Here is a 15553-nt window from a genome sequence, read left to right as displayed (position 1 = left end):
GTTGCTCTCTGACACAGTCTAAACTTCACTTGGGGAAAGGAGAGTGAAAATAGAGGGATACATTTTGTATTAGATGCCAACAATCCACGTGAGGTGGTGTAGTTGTTAGCTCACTGGACTCACGTTCCTTTGAAAAGGCACAGTTGGTTTCCTTTCCTGTCCTGAGCTTGTGGCCCTTTTCGAATGACCTGTGTCAACGAGACGTTAAAGGTTATCAACCTTCCTTTTTGCCAACACTCAATAATTTGAGAGGAAATGACAGGCAAAGTTTTGACACTTCATTATTTTGTGTGTGCAGCATTAAACCAAGCAAACTGGTAACACAGCGGCTAAGAGCATACTTTTGAATTTTTGTTTTTCTTGCACAAACTCAATCTTATATGTATATTATAGAACAATAATAATACAGACTTTAAGAATATTCAAACATACTTGTGTGAAGAGATGACTTCTGAATGTTTACTGGATACGAAAGTGCCCTCATGCGTTGCGGTAGTTCATCTACGTAATTTTTAGTGTCCAAGTTTGTGTCCTTGAATAACAACTTAAGTAAGAAATTTAACATCTCTACATAGGTTGCAACTGACAAAGGTTGTGAACCAAATGTTGACCAACGAATGTTTAGGTTTGAATTCTGCTGAAAATAATTGCGCACCTGAAGAGAAAAAAAATAAAGTGACAATGTTTGCATTTGTAAATGATGGCAATAATAAGCAGTAATTGCCATAGTTTACATCCTTCTGCACATACTTGTACAGTTTACCTTGTTCACTGCATATCTTTGGAATTCTCTGTCTGCAGTAGGGAACTGCACATTCCCTAAGAATTTTCTTGCACTGGTACCTCTAGAAATGGAAAAAGAAATGTTTACTATAGCAAATCAGTTTTTCTATTTTTATTTGAAAGTAAGGAAATTTTAACTGAAAGAGTACAGTCAAACTTTGGCTGTTACACAGTTTACTACATAAGAGTTTATCATTGTAACCATGGCAAAATACTGTAACTGAAAAATTATCAATTTTGAATCATGTTTCTGCCCAGTGAGAAATGTATCCCATAAAAGATGAAAAGCCCTGTATCGCAAGGCAAGCTTAGCTCTTCTACAGCAAAGCATCGAAACTTTTCCTCTTGTACCATTCAAATCTTAAAGTACAAAACCTTGTTATATCAGAAGAATGTAACTGCTTGGAAATTTAGCACACTTTTTTCATTATTAAGCCAATTAAATGTGATAATATGATATTATTGGTCAGGACGCTCTGTCTAGGTTGTTCATGCTGCCTAGAGCATTTCTTCCCGTTTCACGCCACTTTTAGTGACTGGTGTGTCTGGTTGCGCCAGTGTAACAGTTAAGTAGTTTGTTGGTGATATTTGTAATATTCTTTGCATAATTTTACAGTGTTATAGTGCTGTTATCAATATGCTGAAAGTTATTAACTGTGCGGGTTATTAGTTAATATGGGCAGAGGATTAAATAGCATATATAAAAATTGTAAGTACACAAATATTGAAGTAAACAATTTCAATACAAAAACAACAAAAGTGTAAGCCTATTATGAAAGAAAACTCACCAAAATAAAGTTAGCTTAGATCCGAACTATGATTCCTTCTCCACCTTATGTTACGTTACCGTATCAATGGCCCACTAGTAGGTAGTACTTGATGGTTATAATTAAGGTGCACGTACATTGACTCAGTGTGGTCTATAATTATCCATAGCAGCAAAACTTGGTACATATGCTAATGCATTAATGAGGAGCTGATGATTTATTATGGAAAAATTTAGTTTCAAATTTGGCCACCAGGTGAAAATTTGGAGCTTTACAGCATCTAGTCGACGTCTCCAGTGATCATATTGAACAACTTGTTTAAGTGTCAGTTAATAATTTTAAAATGCCCTTCTTACTTGTTTCACCTTTTCGTCCATGTCCCATTCCTAATCCACTACACAGGGAAACATTTCCACACATCTTTCTTGCATTCACAGTGCCAGATTTGCACATAGTGACTAAATATCCAGCACACGGTGGATCGATATTAACACATTAAAAGACCTACCAAGTTTTGCTACCATATGATAATTGCAGCCCACACTGGTCCCCTGTGAGTAGCTGTATTTTAACAAACCAGTATATAAATTTTACAGCCAATCAGTGAATTCTATGGAGGTTTCTCTCAATATTGCTGGAAACTTAGATGCATATAAATAATCATGAATCAAAGTGAAATAGGATACTACAAATGGCCCTGCAATTGTGACATTTCGTGCTCAGAAGCTTGAAATGTACTGCTATCATCATTATCATTAGCAAATAAATTTTCTGATTCTCATAACTTAAATGTAAGTAATTCAGAATGCAGGGATGTCATGCCCGATTATAAGCGGAAGTTTTTTCTCCCCAAAATCATCACTCAAAAAATATAGTAGTCTTACATTCACAAATTAAACTGCTACTGCTGAGGTCAATGTTTTTAAATTGTGTAACAGATTAATATAGAGGTCATCCTATATTTATCAATGAAGCTTTTGCAACTGAGATCACAAATATTTATTCTGAAGAATTCAGAAAGGTCACATAGTGTTACGAAACTGCTGATCCCAGTGATGGCACTCCTGTCGCTGGTGCAATCATGATTTGTTTTAATGTATTATTATTTAATAGATATAATTCTTCCTTTCAATTCCAATTTTTATATTTAGCTTTGTGCGAGACGAGCAAGTGGCCAACTGTTGTCCACCCATCGCATAACAAACTGGCTGCTGTTGCTCCTGCCATGCGCAAACCAAACAGATTGAGAGGATGCGCTCCATGACACCACATTAACCTCCTTGCGCTGCATAAACACTGTTCTTTTTAACAAAGCAATATTGTTAGTAGTTTTTCGGTATTGATCAGAGAACATTAATGAACAATAATTAGCTCTGCTGAGCAAAATGTAACATCGATTTTACCAAAATACACTGACGGAAAATAAAAAAAAAATCTTAACACCAAAAATAATGAATGTACGGTAATGAAATTTTGGGAGTATATTTTTCTAGGTAAAAATCAAACAATGAAAACTCCAGGATGGAATGTAACAATATTATGAGAAGGAAAGTTGATACTCACCATATAGCAGAGATGCTGAGTCGCAGATAGGCACAACAAAAAGACTTTCACAATTCAAACCTCCTGCCACTGGCCTTCGTCAACAATAGACACACACATGTCTGAGTGTGGTTGTTTCAGTTGCCTGAGACTGCAGTCGAGTGTGTGAGTTGCGTTTGCGTGAATTGTGAAAGTCTTTTTCTAGGTAACATATTTAAGTGATTAACATTGCAAGATCAGAGGTTAATGTAAGTGTGTGATAAACCATAGCAAATGTACAATGCTGGTACATTATTGACCGATTTAACAGCCAGAATGCTGAATGCAAGTGTGCTAACGTGCATGCATTTTGTTGTACTGATGCCAGATGTCAGTTTGTGGGATAGAGTACCATGCCCGTTGCACTTGGTCGGTCAACACAGGGATGGTTAATGATGGTTGTGGATGACGCTGGAGTTGTCATCTGATGATGTCCTGTAAGTGCTCGACTGATCTGGTGATCAGGCAGGCCAAGGCAACATGTTGAGACTCTGTAGAATATGTTGGGTTATAACAGCAGAATGTGGGCGAGTGTTAGCCTGTTGGAGAAGACCACCTGGGATGCTATTCATGAATGCTAGCACAACAGGCTAAATCACCAGACCGATGTACAATTTTGCAGTCAGGGTGCATGGGATAACTTACAGCATGTATTTACAGCAAATCTGATTTCTATCCTCATAGTGGCACTACCAGTACCACTCTTGTGCGAATGGCGCGAGATTTTGAATAGACATCTTTCGGCTGTAGAAGCACACCTACCAACTTTTATTTACGTCACACAACTACTTCCTGGTGTTTCGATGTGAGGATGTCACATAATGGAGGGCAAATGGTGAAATTTATGAACTAACGATCAACAATATTGTAGAAATGGTTATGCAGGAGAAGTAACACAATGGGAGAAGGGTGGTAGGGGGAGGAGGGGGAGGAGGAGGAGGGAAGGGCTCATGACAATTGAGGCAGTGCTGCAATATAGTAGTGAGCAAGAGAATGCAACACCAACTGATATTATCTGCTTGTGTAATTGGAGGGCTGTTGCAGCACAGAGCAGGACTAAAGGAGGGGAAACCGTCATCTCTCAAAGACTTTTTAATATCCTCAAACCTGTAAGTTTCATTTCTTTTTGTTAGGCTTGGCTTTTCACATGTGCGTAATCATACATTCATACTTTACAATGCAGACTGTTTTATGTTTACTGTCATAATGTTTAATGGGTGCAGTATGTACATAACAAGTACTTATAACTGGCATGTATTACGTAAGAAGTCAGAAAACGTTAATAAAATTGGGTTATGGTATAACAAAAAATATGTTTTGAATAGTGCAGTTGGGGTCAGAAGAGAGAATTCATAAAACTCTGGCCTATACAGCTTGACTTTCCACCACATTAGGCCGGATAGTCCAGAATATACTCTTTCTTATCTCTCATCGATTTGATACAACTACACAAAACTGTCATTACAGCTAATATCGATGATGATGGTGGTGGTGGTGGTGGTGGTGGTGGTGATGACTATAATTAAAAATAATACCCCAGACGATTAGCTTTGATAGTAAGCAAAGACAGAACTGAAAATATAAATTAATGTGATTATTTTTTTCTTTTCTTTCTCTCTTTTTGTATTGCATTGTATTTTGCATGCAGACAATCAGCAATGGCACAAGTTAAAATAAGTATAATGTTAATATTTAAGGCAGATACCTTATACCAATAAGGGAATGTATTCGCAAATTGTGAATACGGTATCACCACAGCTATACAATTTACTGGAAACAAATAAAAACTTGTGCCAGACTGGGACTTAACCCAAATTTCCCACTTTACGTGAGTAGTTGCCTTAACAATTTCAGCTATCTGAGCACACTTCACAGACAAACTCAAATCTCTGTACGTCCCAATGTCTGCTACCCATAATGCTCACACCATTATGTAATCCCTGCACAGGGAGAGACTTACTTAGTTTTCTTATCAGACTGCCTTGGCTCTTGCATGAAAGTTTACTGTAGTGTCTGTAATTGATAATGTCTGTGAAGTTTGATGCAATGAAGTACTTAAGGCAGCCATTCACATAAAGTGCAAAATCTGGGTTTGAGTTCCAGTCCGGCACAAATTTTCCATTTGTAAACTGTGTAGCTGTGGTGTTACCATATTTGCAATTTGTGAATACATTTTCCTATTTAATACTACCATAAATTGTCAGCAGTGCCCTTTCCTTTGAACTTTACAGACACTGCACTAATGTGTTATACCAATGAAATAGTTCGTAATTTTGTTTAGTCAGAATATGTAAAGAATATGAAGGTAGAAAGAAAGAAAGAAAGAAAGAAAGAAAGAAAGAAAGAGGGGGAATGTCATCTTGTACTCCGGTAAATACAGTATTTTTATGCTCAGTCCAACTGGACTAACATTATTTTCACCAGAAAATGAACCTTTGGTATCTATAAAGTCAAATGTAAGTAGTTCAGAAGACAATAATTTTATAGAATTAAATAACACCTCATTTCCGAAAATGTATAAATATTAAATGTAACTCCTTTTTTCCAACTCTAACAGAGCAGTGTTTCATCGTTTTGTAAATGGCATTAGATAGTTTTTTCCTACACATTTTCAGAGGGAGTCTATATATAGTCAAAGTGGATGATACCTCAGACAGTCTGTAAATCTAAGTGTGATGAACCTAAGTTAACCTTTAGAAATTTGCCACTCTTATTGTGCCTGATTGAAACTGCAAGATGATCACCACTATTTCAGTCTCATTTAAAAATAAATGCCTACTGAAAGCAGTTTAAGTATCTGCAATGTCAACTGCATCATTGATCAATTCATAGCATTTACTATTCATCAACTGAGTCTAAAATTGGACTTCAATTAGGCTAACAGATCAGTAACTTTACACATGGTGCCACGTACAGCAGGATTTACATGAATGTACAACATGGACTTACAAGGATGAGTGGCAATGTGTAGATGAAATAATCATACCACATCCTGGAAAGAACATGTTTGACTGCAATCAGCTAATAGTGGAACAAAACTGGGTCTGGCATCTAGTAGACCACCAATAAGAAACCGAACGAGTTGATGTCAAACCAACTGACATATCAGGAAGTCTGAAGGGTGTTCAGCTAATTGGAAGCCATCTGATGCAAACAAAGAAGGAGTCATCTGAATACCTAATGTATATTTCTGTTCAAAAGTGATAATGTTCTTCAACATGAGTAATGACACAGATATGGGTAATACGGGATGCAGAAGGGAGCAAGTGAAGAAAGAAGACAGCAGTAAAATGTGAACTTTGTAATGAGAGTGGCATAAAGTCTGAGAGTCGACCTCATACTGAGAAATGCATGGTAGTCATGCATTTAGTTCAACACACTCTGGGCTACAAATTAACATCATTATCACTTAGCTGAATGTATTCTTTAATATATTTTTAATAGTCAAAAGTTATCAGTCACAAAGTTTTAAAAAATCTCAATTTTTGAACAGTAGTTTTCCAAAGAAAGATTAATTTCTCAGCTTTAATATTTTTTCTGCTATTACTCTGTATAATACACTTACTTTTTATAGAGTATCAATGGTAAGCAATTTACACTTAAAAAAACTACACTATTTTAAAAATGGATTTTTTTTTTAATTTTTCCATTTTGTAGCATCCAATAACTTTTTGGGGGACTAGACAAAAATCTGAAAATTTCACAGTTAATAGACCTTTATGATATCAAACTTCAATATAAATTTCAACCTTGAGATTATTCAATTCAAAGTTATGGAAAAAAAGATTACAATCACGAGCCAAAAATACGTTTTTTAACATCTGCTATATCTGGTAGGCTAATCAAATAAAGTATACCAATTGCATGATTTAACACACCACATTACACTAGCTAATGATTATTTGTTGCAACAATGCTGTGGTGATTGTTTCAGCAGGCTAAGAATTGCATCTGCAAGCCTATACAAGTCTGATTGTTGTCTTCCCCTTACACCAACAACTGTCTACTCACACTTCTTTAGCTAGAAGTTCTTCAAGTATGCAGTTGAAAAATAATCTTAATTTTATCCTCTTTGTTTAAAGTACTGCATTTAGTTTTTAGTTTTTCTATCAAATCATCATATTTGGTTGGTGAAGTTTTAAAACTTCCATCTGTTTTAGTACAAATTGTATTTTGAAATGAAACTTCCAAATTCTTTTTGACTGTAGTTGCCACTTTCTCAATTTTTGTATTCAAGGCACTTGGTCTTTTATCTTGACTTAGTTTTCTAATTTTACTAGCAGGCAATATACCCAGGATTTCACAAGCTGTATCTACTTTTTTAATGGTTGCTAATAAGTCACAAAATTCTGTATCTGTGGTTTCACTATCCTTTCTCTTGTGAATTACAAATATCTTTGAATAACATGTTGGACACAATGATTTTCCTGGTATGAGATTGACCAAAGAGCTTTTATTTTTAGAATGATGATCAAATTTTATTTCTTGCAGACCTTTTGTTATAGGTTTCTTACGTTTCTCCAAAGGGTCCATGCAAGACTGACCAAAAAGGTGATGAAATTTTTTAAGTATTTCATTTCATGGTACTTGCATGTTGATTTGACCTCTGGGCCGACTCTTAAGTAAAAGAACACTTTTTCTTCTTCCCTGTAATCTTCGATTAAAGTAATGTCTTTAGTATACAATCCATACACACTTTTATGACATGCTTCATTAATAATTTACTGTGTGTGTCTATATACAGGGTGTCCCAGCTATCTTGTCCACCCAAAATATCTCTGGAACAATAACAGCTATTGGAAAACAACTTTCACCGGTATCAATGTAGGGCTGGGGCCCATGAATGTACATATTTGGAAACATTCTAAAACGAAAGCATGTGTGTTTTTTAACACAAACTTATGTTTTTTTAAATGGACCTCCTATATTTTTTCTTCAGCAATCCATAGCATGACAAAGCACATACACAATGGCATTGATTGCATCGCAATATTCCCATTACATCCTGAGATATTAAGATGCGAAGTTGACGCTTGAAACACCCGACATGCACTGCTAGCGCACATCCTGAGGCTCAGTTGCTGGTGCTGTTTCAATCACTTATATAAAATACAACCAATATGATGTATTAGTCACTTATATAGTCATTCAGAGTTATATGTAACTGCACTCTTACTTATCCTTTTGGCGGTTGTTGAAACATAACAGTCCAATCAAAACTAATAAAAATGAATAAATTTTAGCCATAAACAGTAGTTTCTGACATAGACGCGTATGGAAATATATACTCGAGAAAAAGTTACAAAGAAAATAATTACGGAATCTTAATCACACTAATGTGTAGAAGTCAGTTAATTTGTAGGAACATTTTATATGATATGAATCTTCTGTAATTAGTAAATATAACAAGTGTATTGTTAACATTTGATACCTAAGCGTTTATACACGCTTCAACTTATATAGATAATAGAATTCACTCGTATTTTATATATAAGAATCTAGGTAATCATTAAAATATGTCATTTGTTTTAGGATGAGAGTTTTAATTGTTGATTAATGAAATAATAATTTTAAACAATGCTGAGCATTGTTCGGGATTGTTAAGAAAGTATAAATACTAACAGCCATGTTGGCAAGGGAGTCAGTCTGGTTTTGGTTTTTGAGCACTGAGCACGTAGCTGCTCCTTTTGTATTTTAAGTATTGTTTGCCTTTGTAATAATACTTTAATTTTGTTTTGAAAGTATAATAAAAAACTATGAAACTTAATGCAAGACTAAACTACATTAACTCTTCAGTAGTTAATTTACAGTGACCGTAAAAGTGCTCAGGACCACGACTGCAGCAAATGATGAGTAACTATGAACAACCCCCCATTATTACGAGTAGTTAGAGAAACGTTATATACTTCGCCTAAACTTTCCTGTATAACTATCTAATGCTTGGACCTTGTAGCAAATGTATTCTTTTGACTTCTTCTTGTGGTTTTTTTATTGGGCTTTTATTATTATACAGTGGGATTCTTAGTTTTGATATGACCACAAAATGGTCAGGACCAACATCATATCCTCTGTAGACTCTGGTGTCTTCTATTAATGGGATGGCTTTCTCATTTGCAATAACATAGTCATTTATGGAACTAGTACACTTAGCACTCCATGTAAATTTATGAATATTTTATCCGTTAGTGCTCGAAGGCAGAAAAATCTCTGAACAGACTACTATAGTTTACAGTATCTTCTCCATGTGGCTCCACTGATACTTAGTTGCAGATTTACCTATCCTTGCACTGAAATCTCCAGCAACTATTAATTATTCTGTTTTAGGTACTCCATTAAGTGTCTTCTGCATGCACTCATTGGTTGCATAAATTTCTTATCCTTTCCTCCTCTGACACACATACATCAATTATATTCCGCAGCTTCCTCAAAGTATTTAACCTTAAATGTATCAATCTTTCATTATGAATGTATATGATTGCAGCCATTTTCTATGGGTAGTTTTGATCACAGCTGCAACTCCAACTCTTGTCTGTGCAGTTCTACTTACTCGACTGTATACCGTAATATAACTATTAATTTCTTCATAACCTTGTAGTTTCTTTTTTGTTTCTCATACTACAGCTATAACAGTTTTTGCAGTGTTCATTTCCCTTGTTAGTAGGTGTTCTTCAGTGCTCATTCCTCTAACAACCCATGCAGCTGTTTTCAACTTTTCCCACTCCTTTTATTCTTAACCTTTTTCCTCACTGTGGTCATCAAGAGATCAGTCCATTTTTTATACTTTATTTTTGTGAGTGATGTTCTAATTCCCCTGTTATAAGATAACAACCTATAGCCAGTGTAGGTAGATGATGGGGTTTCCATCTTTAGGTGTCCCAGCACGTGTGTTTTTCTGTACGGGTTGTCTCCCCTTAGATGGTTGTTTTCATTACGACTACAGATCCATCTCTCCAGGTTTTGTAGGGTGTCCTCCCCCGTTTTTAATCAAGGTTACCACGTCTAGAAGGGTCGGCACCCCTATACTTACAAGCTCCCCCCCCCCCCCCCCCCCCCCAGCCGCCATTCGACCCTTTACGTTGTGGACTGCTCTTCGTCCGACTCCTGCCCACATAAGACCTGTCCCATTAGGGTGGCAGCACCAGAAGCTTGTGCACCCTCCAGTATGGCTCTACGGGTCACAGCAGAGTGCACAAACTACTCGTCATGGTAAGGCAGCAGTACTAGAGGAGGCATTCTCCCTTAATGTGTTCAATTAGATAGCGAGCTTTAGTGTGGATTAGCTCAGAAGTTAAGAAGGTGGTCTGAATGATGTCACTAGAGACTTTGCAGGGCCTTTCGACAATTTGGAATAGCTGTTGCCTTGTCTTTGGTCCACTATGGTTCTGGTGGGCAGTGGACGGTGCCTGGAGAAAAGGGAATAGCAGTTCCAGTGGTGCAGAAATTTCCATCTGAGGTGTCTACCACAATCCTGTCAAAACAATCAGACAGATGGAGGAAGAAGATGAAAGCGGAAGTATTGAACAGCCAGTTTAAGATTCGAAGAGCCCAAAATGCATACCTGCCAATTTTCGAAAAGGGCTATCAGTAAAACGTATGCACAGCAAAAAAATCTAATGATTTTCAACATACTCCAGATTGACAAAAATAATAATACTTCTGGGCTACAAAATACAATAATTCATGCCTTAAACAGGACACTTAAATGAAATCACGTCTACTTGCATGATGGCCAATGATTTGTAGATGACCACAATAATTCAGAAGAAATCCATGTTAAACAGCAGCAGGCATGGTGAATATTGGTTTGGAGCATACATTACAGGACTTCCTTGCTAAATTAAGCAGATATGCGATAATTGAGAAAGGCTTTAAACAATAACTCGTTTAACATAACACAGGCAAGAAATAATATAATACACACAGCGAATCACATGCCCATTCAACTTTAAAGTCATAGGTTGTGGCCTTTTTAGCTTCTTGCAAAAAGTTCTGTCATAACAGGGACCAGAACTCCTGGTCTTCATAACAGAAACAGACTCCAGAGGTTCACTGGACATGGATGATCTGAACTCTGTTCTATTTTTATTCACAAGGCTGAAAACGCGTTCACATTCTGCATTTCTATGGGATATGGCGCGAATAGACACTATTACTCTAGAAATTTGGTTATAGTTAAGAAGTCCCACCAGCTCCATGAATTCTTGATATTTGTGCCAAAATGGAATCTTGCGGTATCTCAATTTGCAGCCAAAGAGTCATCTACCTGAAGAACTGTGAACTGCCTCTGAAGCTCACCCACCACCCCATCTGTAGTTTCATTCTCTTCCTTGCGTAACATGATAGGAAACTTTTCCAAGAAAAAATGAATGGTAGGAAACTGTGCATCTTCAATTTTGTCTAACCTAGCAACTTGAGCATGCTTTAACGCATCATACCTTCACCGAAGAGTCCTGCAGTATATTGCTCCCTCCTACGTACATCTCGTGAAGAGACCATGAGGATAAAATCAGAGAGATTAGAGCCCACACAGAAGCATACCGACAATCCTTCTTTCCACGAACAATACGAGACTGGAATAGAAGGGAGAACTGATAGAGGTACTCAGGGTACCCTCCGCCACACACCGTCAGGTGGCTTGCGGAGTACGGATGTAGATGTAGATCTTCAGTGGAAACTACTTGACAATGTAGTCACAGGAAGTACAAAAGTAGTTTCTCACTGATAAAAAGAAAAGCAATATTTCTGTGTCCTGGAGATCATTCACTATGTTCGAATCTGAATGCCAATAACTAACTCATCATCACTTGTTTGATTCCGAATCAAGTTGTTCTAAAGTTCGTGCAATGAGGAGCATTTGAAAATATTGGGCTTAACAAATTAACTGAACAACTGCTTTAGCAAATCCATCAGAAGTTCTAATAAAAAGTGAACTTGTGGAGAATAAGTCTGAAGGGCAACATTCAATTTGTCAAATACAAGAACAGTCACATAAAGGAAAGTGCAAAAGGTCTTGTTCAAGTTTGAGGACACGAACATAGACAATTTTTCCTCATGTATTGCAGCAGAAGTCTTACTTTTTAGGATGGGTTTGTCACATTTGGAAGAATATGCTATTCTTTTATGGGCATGTGTAGCAGTGAAATAAATAATTCTCTTCTTCTGATACTCTTTGTTCAACTCTAGGTATTCTGAAAGACGTCAAGCTTACGGAAATGTTTTGGGTATGTAATATTGCTTCCTCCTTGAAGAAAGAAAGAAAGAAAGAAAGAAAGAAGCAGATCCCACTGGTCCAGTAGTCCATCCAAACATCTGCCTGAAGGTAACCATCTAGTATGAGGTGCATTCAAGTTCTAAGGCCTCCTATTTTTTTTCTCCGGACTGGATAGAGATAGAAACATGCGCATTGTTTTAAAATGAGGCCGCGTTCATTGTCAATACATCCCAGAGATGGCAGCACCGTACGGCAGATGGTATTTTACCGCCAGCGGCGAGAATGAGAACTGTTTTAAATACTTAAAATGGCGACGTTTTCCTTACTTGAACAGCGTGCAATCATTCGTTTTCTGAATTTGTGTGGTGTGAAACCAATTGAAATTCATCGACAGTTGAAGGAGACATGTGGTGATGGAGTTATGGATGTGTCGAAAGTGCGTTCATGGGTGCGACAGTTTAATGAAGGCAGAACATCGTGTGACAACAAACCGAAACAACCTCGGGCTCGCACAAGCCGGTCTGATGACTTGATCAAGAAAGTCGAGAGAATTGTTTTGGGGGATCGCCGAATGACTGTTGAACAGATTGCGTCCAGAGTTGGCATTTCTGTGGGTTCTGTGCACACAATCCTGCATGACGACCTGAAAATGCGAAAAGTGTCATCCAGGTGGGTGCCACGAATGCTGACGGACGACCACATGACTGCCCGTGTAGCATGTTGCCAAGCAATGTTGACGCGCAACGACAGCATGAATGGGACTTTCTTTTCGTCGGTTGTGACAATGGATGAGACGTGTATGTCATTTTTCAATCCAGAAACAAAGCGCCAGTCAGCTCAATAGAAGCACACAGATTCACCGCCACCAAAAAAATTTCGGGTAACCGCCAGTGCTGAAAAAATGATGGTGTCCATGTTCTGAGACAGCGAGGGCGTAATCCTTACCCATTGCATTCCAAAGGGCACTACGGTAACAGTTGCATCCTACGAAAATGTTTTGAAGAACAAATTCCTTCCTGCACTGCAACAAAAACGTCCGGGAAGGGCTGCGCATGTGCTGTATCACCAAGACAACGCACCCACACATCGAGCTAACGTTACGCAACAGTTTCTTCATGATAACAACTTTGAAGTGATTCCTCATGCTCCCTACTCACCTGACCTGGCTCCTAGTGACTTTTGGCTTTTTCCAACAATGAAAGACACTCTCCGTGGCCGCACATTCGCCAGCCGTGCTTCTATTGCCTCAGCGATTTTCCAGTGGTCAAAACAGACTCCTAAAGAAGCCTTTGCCGCTGCCATGGAGTCATGGCGTCAGCGTAGTGAAAAATGTGTACGTCTGCAGGGCGATTACGTCGAGAAGTAACGCCAGTTTCATCGATTTCGAGTGAGTAGTTAATTAGAAAAAAAATCGGAGGCCTTAGAACTTGAATGCACCTCGTACACACATGCTTCACAATTTTCTTTGCCTCTTTATTGTGCAAGTTCTGAAATTTCTGATGGCATTCATTTCTTTTGACACTCTTCCCTAATAAATAAAGTATATCAACAAGGATCTTGTCCACTTTAAGCAGTAATCTTACAGCACCTTTTTCAGCTGCTAGATTAATCAGGCGTCAAGTGCAACCTAATTGCAATACATGGTTGAACTTCCTTCAGAACTGCTGAAACCCCATTTTTGTGTCCCTTCAAAACAGGGGTGTTGTCAGAGCAGAAAGCCACACAGTTTTCAATTGGTATACTATGAGAATTCAGTTATGATAACAAAAGAAAGCAAGTAAGTCTGTTCTGAAGGCACTTGACAACTTCAGGTGCTGCATTTTTTGCCATTTTATTTACAATCAATGTCATTTTCGTGTGACCACAGCCATATTTCTTTGCAACTTCTGATGAGGGAACCTACTTCTTAAATAAAGCACCAGCACCAGCAGCCACTCTCAAAGGCACATTGTGTCCCATCAAAGAGGAAATAAACTGACAGTGACATAATTAGGGCTGAGTGTCTGTGTTTCCACACTTGCCAAAAAAGGTTTTAATTTTGTTATTTTCCTTCAATTTAATATAACTTACACGTTTAGAGCACTTCACTTGATTGCTTAAATTGTTTCTTCCACCATGTGCAATATTAACATCACATCCACATACCATGCAGAAGGAAAATTTTCTTCCTTTCTTGATTTTAGTATGCACAGAAAAATCAACAAATACGATTCTTTAAATGTCTGGAAGTACTGTTTCTTGTTGAATTTATTCACGAATTCTGCAATAGGAATACAGTGTATGAAAATGTCTCGACATGTACTGAAACATTGAAAGAAACCTGGATCACTGAACATCACATAAAATTACAACAAACTCTCAAGGCAGTCAAATACTTCATTGAAACATGTCAAAGCACACAAAGTCTTTAACAGAACAGATGCCAACCTTGTTATCTAAGAATATGTGCATGGTAAACAGAAAACACACACACACACACACACACACACACACACACACACACACGTGGAACGAATGTAATTAGTCCACATGTGGTCAAAGGATATCAGTTAAATTCCAACACATGAATGGAGCGGAACAGAGAATTGCAGAGCAGAGCCTGTCGACACGGAAGGTTCACTGGAAGAACTGTTATTCCGGCTTTAAATTCTATTCCAATGACGATACAAACTGTTATTCTGGCTTTAAATTCTATTCCAATGACGACACAAACATCAGACAGTTGAAAGGACCAATCATATCGAAGACTGAGTTATTAACCATTGTGTGGGTCAAAAGCAAGTCTACAAAGAATCAATTGTATGGAAGTTAGGTGAATATCAAATGTTAAAGTTTCAAATTTTTGTCCACGAAGTCGTGAAATGATACCATTCATCCGTAAAAATGTTAAAATGCTGCAATTTCAGTAAATTTTACAGATAATCGTAAAAGTTGGCAGGTTTGAACTTGGTAACTGATTTTACAGCAGTGAAAAGAAAATGACCGGATCATCAGGAAGTGGTCGCTGTAGCAATCTAATCTAAGATCATTGTGGAGCAACCACTGTAGTGGAGTCATGAGATAGGGGGAAGAGCTGGTAAAGTTTAAGCCGAAAAGTTGGAAAGATGCCGTGGGTGGTACTGAAGTGGGTAGGAGTATCATCACTGAGAAGGCACTGATCAAGATTGATATAAGTTTGTCAATCAGAAAACCCATACCAGATGAAGTGGTA

At 37.6% G+C, this 15553-nt stretch overlaps 1 protein-coding gene across 1 annotated transcript in view; it reads right to left on the bottom strand.

The window, feature by feature from the left end:
- LOC126161552 (kinetochore protein NDC80 homolog) overlaps nt 1-15553 on the bottom strand; it is a 194681-nt gene that overhangs the window by 155161 nt on the left and 23967 nt on the right. The window contains exons 4-5 of the mRNA XM_049917486.1: nt 764-845; nt 433-655 (exon numbers count right to left, since the gene is read on the bottom strand). Coding sequence (XP_049773443.1) covers nt 433-655; nt 764-845 — 305 coding nt within the window. The remainder of the gene's footprint in view (nt 1-432; nt 656-763; nt 846-15553) is intronic.

Source organism: Schistocerca cancellata, chromosome 2 (genome assembly GCF_023864275.1).
Source record: "Schistocerca cancellata isolate TAMUIC-IGC-003103 chromosome 2, iqSchCanc2.1, whole genome shotgun sequence".
NCBI classification, from domain to species: domain Eukaryota; kingdom Metazoa; phylum Arthropoda; class Insecta; order Orthoptera; family Acrididae; genus Schistocerca; species Schistocerca cancellata.
This window is presented reverse-complemented; position numbering and strand designations above follow the sequence as displayed.